General features: G+C 35.4%; 1 protein-coding gene across 2 annotated transcripts; it reads right to left on the bottom strand.

Moving 5' to 3' along the window:
- Positions 1-3,376: 3,376 nt before the first annotated feature.
- Positions 3,377-7,731, bottom strand: LOC149002661 (putative F-box/LRR-repeat protein At1g56400). 2 transcript variants are annotated; one of them, XM_089138424.1, is made up of 3 exons: positions 6,460-7,731; positions 4,023-4,193; positions 3,377-3,915 (listed from the first exon to the last, which is right to left on the bottom strand). In XM_089138424.1, exons 1-3 carry the CDS (start codon positions 7,468-7,470, stop codon positions 3,565-3,567), a joined length of 1,533 nt encoding a protein of 510 aa, XP_088994550.1. In that variant the 5' UTR covers positions 7,471-7,731; the 3' UTR covers positions 3,377-3,564. The 2 variants fall into 2 exon arrangements, with proteins under 2 accessions (XP_088994550.1, XP_088994549.1); XM_089138423.1 differs by having other exon boundaries at positions 4,014-4,193; positions 6,460-7,729.
- Positions 7,732-9,684: the final 1,953 nt, after the last annotated feature.

The following is a 9,684-nucleotide window of genomic DNA, read 5'->3' as shown; positions in this document are numbered from 1 at the left end:
CATTCTCTAAAAGCCTTGTTCTCTATTGAAAGCCAAACCTCCAACCGCGAGATCCTATTGCTGAGTCGCTCCATTCGATTTTGCAACTGTGCTATTTGATTTGTATGTTTCTAATTTTGATCCTGGTGTTGTTTAATTCATAAAGCCCTAATCTTTCTAGCTTTCAAAATTTGAGGATATTGCTATTGTGTTAAGAGATTTTAATGGGGTTAATCACCAAAAGTGATGAAAACACCAGTGTTCTTCAAATCGTCACTCAAGCAGAGAGATCGAGAGTTGGGAGGGAGAAACTTAAATCCAAAGCAATTGTGGGAAACAAGATTTTTTAGATTTATTGCTGAAGGTTTTAATCGCTCTTTCCCTGTATTTTTCTTCTTGCCGTATCATCTTCTTCAAGCGAACAGAAAATTTTAAGAAACAGAAGATTTCTTTCTTTTTTTTTTTCTGGTCAAAAAAGAAAAAGAAGAGTTAATAATCCTTGATGCCTCTGAGATAACGCGCTCTTACCCTCAGTTCATTGATCTTCCTTGCAGACAAATATTCAATGTGTTGACGTTTCAAGAGATTGGTGAATATCTGGATTATCTCTACCATACTCCGATTGCAGTAAAACGGAGTAACCTCTCCCTTTCTCCTGTATCTCACTTTGTTTGGAAATTTTCTTTGCCTGCTGCTGAGTGTTGAAGACTGACTAATACCATAGATGGGTTACAAAATCCTTTCTTTGCAACTAGCAAAGTAATGAATTGTTGAATCACATCTAGATTTGTGTTCATTTTGATTTGAACATTCTGTAAAATATTGGGGGTTTTGGTTTTAGAAATCAAAGAAGGTAGGAGGAAAAAAAAAACAGAAAGATAACGGAGAAGATGACTTTGAAAAAGGGTATTTTGGTTATCAAAATTATGACTTGTCCTCAATTAGTCATTTTCAAAAACTTCAGGGAAGCCATATGCAAAGGGAAACTTTCTTTGGACTAAAAGTGACATGGACCAAACCTTAGGGGGTCCAGATGAAAATTACCCATCTTTTAATTATAAGTTAGTATTGGCACAATTTTGAATGCACTTTGAGGAATACCGATCTCTGATACGAAAAAAGGCTTCTCTTGAAAAGGTTCTAATAGGGGCATTATTGTCCTTTTGATATTAAATCATATAAACTCCTATTTTGAAACTTTAAGAACTCAAAATTTCTTCCTAGTTTTATTTGCTCTTCTTTTGTTACATATTTGGTTTTTGTTTTCTAGTTAACGATGCATGATTTCAACACCCAGAAACAATTAGGAACAGTAAAAATGCATAGAACAAGGAAACATTGTTTTTTATGTAAAGATATGGAAACAGAACAAAAATATAATCATGCAACCCTAAGATTACATAGGGCATTGATCGTATCGCTAACCAATCAAAAATAAAATCATATACTAATCTAGCAAGCAGAAAGTACGGGGTCGAACTATGGGGAACTAAAAGGCTAAGTCAATAAGATTGAATTCAACAAAACTAAATTTACTAATTAATGAAAAAATGTTAACTATGAATATGTGAAGATTTTTGGGATTCCGAATCCCCAATGCTTTTCCCTAACCGATATAACTCTACACTTCAAAGCAAATTAGGAATAGTCTTCCTAGATATGCCTTATCTTTGCAAGACAATCATCCTTCGCCAAAGCTTGGCATGCTTAGTTTGCTGAGCTATAAAATATCTTTGGTCAAACTCAAACACAATCAACTAGAAAATATAGAATAATCAAATTAATGAAATAAACACGGTTCATTTACATCCCAAAGAAAATGAACTAGTTAGTCATTATCACAAAGTTCATAAGAAAAATAAACATGAAACATAGGGGGAGAGAGAGATGTGGTCTTTTTCTTCAGCAATGAGAGAGATGAGAGCCGTGTTCGCCATCTTCCTTCTTTGTGGTTGGCTTCTCTTTTATGTCTCCCACACACAATGAATCCCCTCTCTTTACCCATTGATTTGACCTTTACTTGTTCTGATTTTGGAAAAACTCAAAACTAGAAAGGTGTAGATATTTTCAATGTTGTTCCATAGCATCTTAAATCACCAATTTATTACCAATTTTGTTCCTTAGACCTCCACCTGTTTCCAATTTGACTAAGATCTCACTTTTCATGATTTCTTGGGCAGCAATATTGAATTCCATGATTTAAAATCCACCAATATCTAAAATATTTGCCAACTTTACTCCATATTATCTCTAATAACCAAAATCACCTTATTCCTGAAAAATACACAAAAATACTCAATTAGCTCTCTTTAATTAAATAAGTATGGGGAATTAAATCAAATAAATAATGGTAAATGAATGCTTATCACCCACACTTGAGTGTTTGCTAGTCTTCGAGCAAAACGAAACAATAAAAGTAATACGAAAAAGAAAGAAAAAAAAAACCTAACTCACTTTCGTAGGAATCACGGTTACACTTAGCATGTGCAACAAGCCTTTAAACCCCTAGGTTACCCTAGTGGACGAAACACTTTCACGTTTTCATCTTTTGATGAACAATTGAAATTTTAATATTTGAATTTCAAAATTTAAACGAACTTTCACATGTAACAAAAATTAGTATTAATTGCAACATTTTATCTATTGTTATCTTTTATTGGAATTCTTACTGACCCTCTGCAACTTGTTTGAAACTTGTATCATAAAAGGATCACCTAGATCAGCTTACTGGCGTCAGCTATGTGCATTTTGATTTGCGAGATCCCATGGAATTTCCCCTCATTCAGTTGATACTGATAAAACTATTCAAACAAAGATAATTGGTGTAAATGAGCGGACTTAGTTCACACGTGAAGGTGATATATTCGAAACTCCAACTTAAAAGCATGTTTAAGACCGTTCTTTGCTTGAAAATGGCGTTTGATAAATCCATTTTGAAAATATTTTCAGAACACTAATAATAGAATAAGTTGGTGTTTTTTTTTTGTTGAAAAATAAAGTTGGCGTTTGATAAACTCGTTTTAAAGCTTCAATTTGAACCAATTTTATCACTTTCATTTCTGTTCTTTGGTAAAAACATCTTTTTGATGTTCTGTAAAAAGCGTTCTTTAGAACACTTTTCTGACTGGTTTGTTCTTAAAGAACAGAAGAACGAACCGTTTTATCAAACGCCTCTAACCGTTCTTCTGTTCCCAAAGAACAGAAGAACTCCAAAAACGTTTTTTAAGAACATTATCAAACGCGCCCTTAAAATCTTATATACTCCCTCACCCCCTCGAATTGATGGTTTTCTCAGGATCAACCGGGTTTCATTCATACACCAACATGGGACAACCAAATAAATAATACCAGACCAAACTGTTCTCTGTGGAGAAAAACAGAACCAAATCGATTAACATCCACTCCAACTTAACCAGACTGATTTCTATATAGATAAAAAGATTACAAAGGTTACAGCATTAGGGTACATGTTGACATCAAAAAAGCAAGGACCACAAGTAAAAGGTGTTATGGAATACATTATATAGGGTTTGGGCTACAGTTGGATACGAAAATTCACTACTATTCTATGTATAAAATTTACATTTACAACAACCTGTAGAAATCTTCTGAAAGTGATACTTGAGCATGTACAGAAATTCTTGGAAGGGCTAATATTTGCTTCCGGCTTGTTTTCAGCTTCTCTAGAAAGGAATTTAACTCTTCCTGGTCAACAGCAGGCACTAAATCTGGTGCCCACAAATTCTTGGGGGAGATGATCAATTCCTTCAAAACTGATGAATTCTTGAGGAGAAACTTGACAAAAACTATTTCATTGTTTCGGCACTGAGAGTTGTTAATCTGAACCTTCTTAAGATGATTGAGTGACCAATCTAAATGTAACAACTGTAGTTCCAACCATGCTTCTTCAACAAAACCAAAAGGGTCTATGTTATCCTGCAAGCACAAACAAAATTTTGACATTCAATTCAATATTAGCAAAAATAACTCCCACCACCCAAACAGAAACAAAAAACGAGTAAAGTTTTCATTACCGAACTAACTTGTACAAAGCCACCAAGGTCTATTGAAAGAGCTTCCATATTAGGACAGTTCCGTAATAGCCAGGCAACAACTAAAAGTTCTCGATTGTCTGGCCTTGTCTTTAGCATCAAATGCTTCAGGTTTTCCAGTGCTGCCGTCAAACCTTCCAGTGGCTCAAGTTTGGAAATAACCTTCAATCGGAAAAAGATGGTAACAAACATTTAGAAGAATCACTGTTATTAATCTAATTTCATTAAATTTGAAAATCAGATGCACCCATATCACACAAGAATTTAAACGCAGAGCTTAAGGAATTTACTTCCTATGAAAGACAAAGCAATTAAATCAGAGCCCATATAGTCCAAAGAACCAAAGAATAGAGAACAACAACAACAACAACAACAACAAGAAGCAGCCTTGTCCCAACTAAAAGGGATCAGCTACATGGATTCTTGCCTTCCAATCAGTTCTGTTTGAGGCCATGCTAGATACAAAGCCTAAGTTATGCATATCATCTCTTACCACTTCTCTTAAGGTTATCTTAGGTCTACTCTTAGCTCTTCTAATTTCTTTAATCTGGATTATATCACTTTTCCGTACAGCGGCATTCATAGGTCTCCGTTGAACATGGCCGTGCCATTTCAAACAACTTTCCCGAAGCTTATCACTTATGGGAGCAACTCCTAGACCAACTCTAATATGATCATTCCTTATCTTATCCTTCCTAGTCTTGTCACTCGTCCATCTTAGCATTCTCATTTCTGCTATACTAAGTTTATCTATGATTATTTTTAACAGCTCAACAAAGAGAGAACATTATACAAGGCTCCCCAGGAGAGAGACTAAAATATAAGTTCAGTCAACAGGCTCATTTGTGATGAAGCTTGATTGGCAGATGATTAGAAAGAAAACTACTACTTTAACAAGGACATAAATAAACCTATCAGGTGCTGCTGTAATGTTGGTGAACAAAGATGCAAGGGATAAACAATTTTTTTTGCATGGTGCTGGTAGTGCAGAGGAGAGTGTGATCTATGCAGGGCCGAAAGTAACTGGCCTTACAGTTGGACCAAGTAAACAACCAATCACTTCAAGTGGACCACTTCCCTAATGTTACAATGCAAAAAACTGGACGAAACCAAGTGAACAGCCAGGCACTTCAAGTGGGCCACTTTTCCAGTATTACAATGAAAACACCTGATTAATTAACATCCCAGTGGCCTGGTCATCCATAACCACACAATCACAAAACCTTCTATTGTTATTAAAGGCTCAAATGCTATTCGACAGCAGGGTTTTAAGATGCCTTTCCAATATCAATAACCACAGAGGAAAACTTTCTGATGTATATAAAAATCCATTGGGTGGAGTGTATGCCGTTAACGTACCATAGAAGGAGTGGCCTTTTCTTTTTTGTTTCCTATAGCTACAACAGAAAAGGAAAAAGAAATTTCTTGCAAATTTGCTGAACCAGTATGACAAGTCACATAGTGAGGTTTACTTCAACAGGAATCCCAAAATTTGTGGATTAACTAATGCACCCCAAATTCATGCTTCTATTACCAAGCAGCAACTTTTTTCCAACAACAATGTTATTGTGAGTTTGGTGGATAAATTGTTACCCTGGTTTAAGAACCAGAACAAAATCTCGCTCCAGAGCTATGAAAACAAGAGCTTCCAGTAGCTAATTTGGCACAAAAACTTGTAGATAACACATGTTACTGATTGCTAAACCAGACATCGAAAATGACCTAATAATGATTAGTTCTGTTTCAGCAAAGTATTGAGTAGTTGAAGCAACTACGAAATTGGGAAACTTACCAGATTAAATAAAATGACCACTGGACTTTGACTTGTCACCAAACTATGTACTTTGATAGCCAAGTTAGCGAGTGTTTGCACCTATTTTCTTTCTATATAGACAATTCTTCATTCCCCATTTTGGCGTTTTACAAACCGAGTGAAGAACCTAGTCCGTTAATGGGTTCCTCCTACTGGACTAATAGAATGGCAACTGAGTCCCTTTACATAAAATTGAACCTAAATTGCAACTGGTTGGTACTTTTCAATACCTCTCTCTAAAAAAATGAAGAGCCAAGACAATCAATCATCATTTTAACAAAATCAAATTCACTAAAATGAAAGCAGGACTCCAGTATCAGAATAGTTTCTCATCTATAAAGATCATTGGGTGTTCTGTGCTGTTAGCAGTTGCATGCTTCAGAATGCATAATTGAGCAATTTTCAGTGTTACCTAATATCTACCCTAAACCATCCATTCTTTTCAGTTTAACTTTGCACATACAACTATAAGCAGAAATACACTTAAGAAACAAGAGAGAGCATAAATACACTTAAGAAACAAGAGAGAGCATGAATACACTTAAGAAACAAGAGAGAGCATAAGTACTTGTAATTACAAACCCTTCAAAGACGAGTGTGTAAAGTGGAACATACCTCGAGACACCAGCTACTAAGTCTCAGAACCCTGGCATGACGAAGACCCTGGAATAGATCAGAGAACATTTTCCTGTAATCTCCATTCGTAGAGTCGGATTCAAAGCCAATATCAGCATCAATTAAATTAGAAAGATTTGTGGCACTGAAACGAACAACTGGAAGCCCAACAAATTCAAAGCGCAAGAGACTCGGGAAACATAACTTCAAGGACAACAAAGGAGAGCCATCAGCGTTACAACGATCGAAAATCAAGCATTTCAGTTTCGATTCTGGACAACGAAGAACAACATCCATGGACAAAGAACAATTTTTAAGATGAAGATAGACCAGACAAGGGCAATTAGAGATCATATGGATCAAGGAATTACTAGATATCCTGACGCTGAAAATAAATGCAATCTCAAGAGAAAGAAAGCTCTGGGTATTCAAGGGTGTAGAGGGTTTTAACGGGAAATTGAAGGATTTCTCACCCTTCAACGATTTAAGTAGAAAAGGGAAAGGAGGCGAATCACAGATAGATTTAAACCGAAGCTTATCTGGGCCTTCTCTACGACCAGGGAAACGAGGAAGATGACGAGTTGAAGTTGAAGCTTTTCTTTCCTGCAAAAACGTATTCCACTGCTCAACACAGGAAATAAACCTAATATCTCTATGATAAAGGAAGCACAAAGGCCTGTAAACACGCATCGGCTCTTGCTCCAATTGGTATTTCTCTTCAAGTTTTTTTCTCCACGCGAAATCATAGGTATCGGATCCAATCCAAGAATCCTCAATAATCTCCTCTTTCGATAGCTTTGTGAATCGATTCTCATCCAAATCCACTACGACAGTTGAAGCCCATAACAGCTTCCAATTCTTCGAGAGACAATTTGTCCTCACCGCTTCTGTCACCGGTAGACATGAAATGATGCGACACAAGAGATCAGGAGGTAAATCGCTGAAGCGATCGCGATATTCATTTGTTTTACTTTCTCCTTCTCTTCCATCATCTGAATCTTTCACTTCCATATCGTCGGATTTCTGAGTTGCACAAACAAGAAATAGACGATCTTGTAAGAACTATCGGATGATAAGTAATGAGTGGGAGTATCTCCGTAATCCGTCTTCCGAATTTCCACTGAGATTCGTTTCTTCCGTTGCAAGTTTAACACTGTCGATTTAGAAATGTTTTTTTACAAGATGTTAGTAGAACCGTCGGATTGGGATATAACCTTTTGTTTTCACTTGTTGGTCCTGAAAGTCAAAGTGGAATTAAAGCACAGAGGCGCAACTTCTTAGAACTTCTTCTATGTTTTCTGTCGGAAATCGTGAGAAACAGAAATAGATGGAGATAAGCAAGAGAGATTTGACAGCAGGGGCGGACCCACTAAGGGGCCGACGGATTTTTAACTTTTGTTTTATAATTCCATTAGTTTTTCATTTTTTACATTAATTTTCTTTATTTTTCAGTTTTTTTCTTCTTCTCACGTAAAATGTCACTATTTGGCCCCTCTAATATTAAAAACAATTTAAAAATAAAATAATGGGTATAATTATCATCCCTATTAAAAATTAACTCTTCATTCCCTATTTATTCTCCCCTTTTTTCTCTCTCACATATTTTCTTCATATTTATTCTCTTTTTTTTTCTCTATAAATATGGGTTAAAGGAAATTTTTGAAATAAATCTTATGACAAATTCAAAATGTCATTCTTAATTAGAAACTAACTCCTCAATCCGTATTTATCCTCTCATGTTTCTCCTCTCTCCTCTTTTCCTTCCTATTTATTCTTCTTCCCTTCTTATGAGCGTGAGTTAAGAAAATTTTAAAATTTTTTTTCTCCACAATTAAGTACTCTTTTTTTTCTCTCCACAATTAGGTACTCTTTTTTCTCTCTCCACATTGGGTACTCTTTTTTTTTCTTCTCAATTTAATTATTGTTTATATTTTTTTTTGTTATTTTTATTTAATTTTTTATTCTTTGTTTCTTTATTTCTTCTACAAATTTTTATATTTGATTTTGCATTGTAAATAAAATGTTTACAGTTAGTAAGGTAACTAACTATCATTGGTTTGCATTTCTTACATAAAAAAAAATTGGTTTACATTTACTTTTTAGGTTGGAAGTCATGTGCATTTTTTTTTTACTATATTTTAATTTACCTATATCTTGTTGAAAAAAATATCATTATCAATAATTTACCTATTTTTGTCAAATATGTGTGGGTCCTACAAATATATGTGAGCATATTCCTTAATATAATAAAATAATTCATAAGTAGGGCCTCCAATGGGTCTTATAAGGGCCCACACAATATGTGTGGCTAAAAAGCATTTGTGCTTCCCCAATCTAGACTTCCATTCTTCGCCCCCCCAATATTCAATCCTGGGTCCGCCCAATATTCAATCGGGTAAGATTAAAGTTTGATTTGATTGGTGTGAAATCCCACACAACCCTAACCCAAAAATCTATATTGTAAGTCCGAAGACCCCAAGTGCAAGAAGAAGACAATTGTGGGCCATCCAAATTGAAGCCATTGGAATCTAACTTGGAACCAATAGTAATAGAAGGTGATGATCATATGATAGAAACCTTGTCAAATTTTGGAAGAAGATGTAACTTGAATGATGATGGACTTGGTAGAAGGACAATGAGTGCAGTGATGATACAAGTGGAAGGTCTCATAAAACTAGGTAAGACCCTTCTATAACTTGGATTAGGAACCAAGAGGAAGATAGAGCTTTCGGGGACTACAGTACAGTTTTTAGAAAAAAAAGGTACAGGTTGGCAGCTTGCCTTAGTCTCCCCAAGCGACCAACCAGTCCCGGGACAGGTTTGATACTTTTTAGAAATTAGCAATAATCAATTTTCGATGTAATCAATTACAGGTTTCTGAAGACCTATATAATCAATTTTCGATGTAATTCGTGTCTATTAACATTAAGTTGTTGGAGAACGTCAAAGACATCCTAGAGCACTCTCTCCAAGGCCAAGGAAGATTTCCAAGTATTCATGAAGTTTTCCAATCGACAAGTCTTTTTCTTCAAGGTTAGCAATCACCTCTCATTCCTTTAGTTCTACATTTTTCTTATTGATTCTACCCATGGTTGAGATTGTGAAGAAGGTCTTAGGCTACTGTAATGGCCTATTATTCCATTGTTATAGTTTTAGAGTAAATCCCCATTCACTCTAGTTCTTCTGTGGACATCAAGGTGTGATTTTGGTAAAAGTCTAACATGA

The sequence above is a fragment of the Hakea prostrata genome, chromosome 10 (genome assembly GCF_041222555.1).
Source record: "Hakea prostrata isolate BN-2017 chromosome 10, UWA_Hpros_2, whole genome shotgun sequence".
NCBI classification, from domain to species: domain Eukaryota; kingdom Viridiplantae; phylum Streptophyta; class Magnoliopsida; order Proteales; family Proteaceae; genus Hakea; species Hakea prostrata.
Note: the sequence above shows the minus strand (reverse complement) of the source record. Positions and strands in the feature narration are given on the sequence as shown.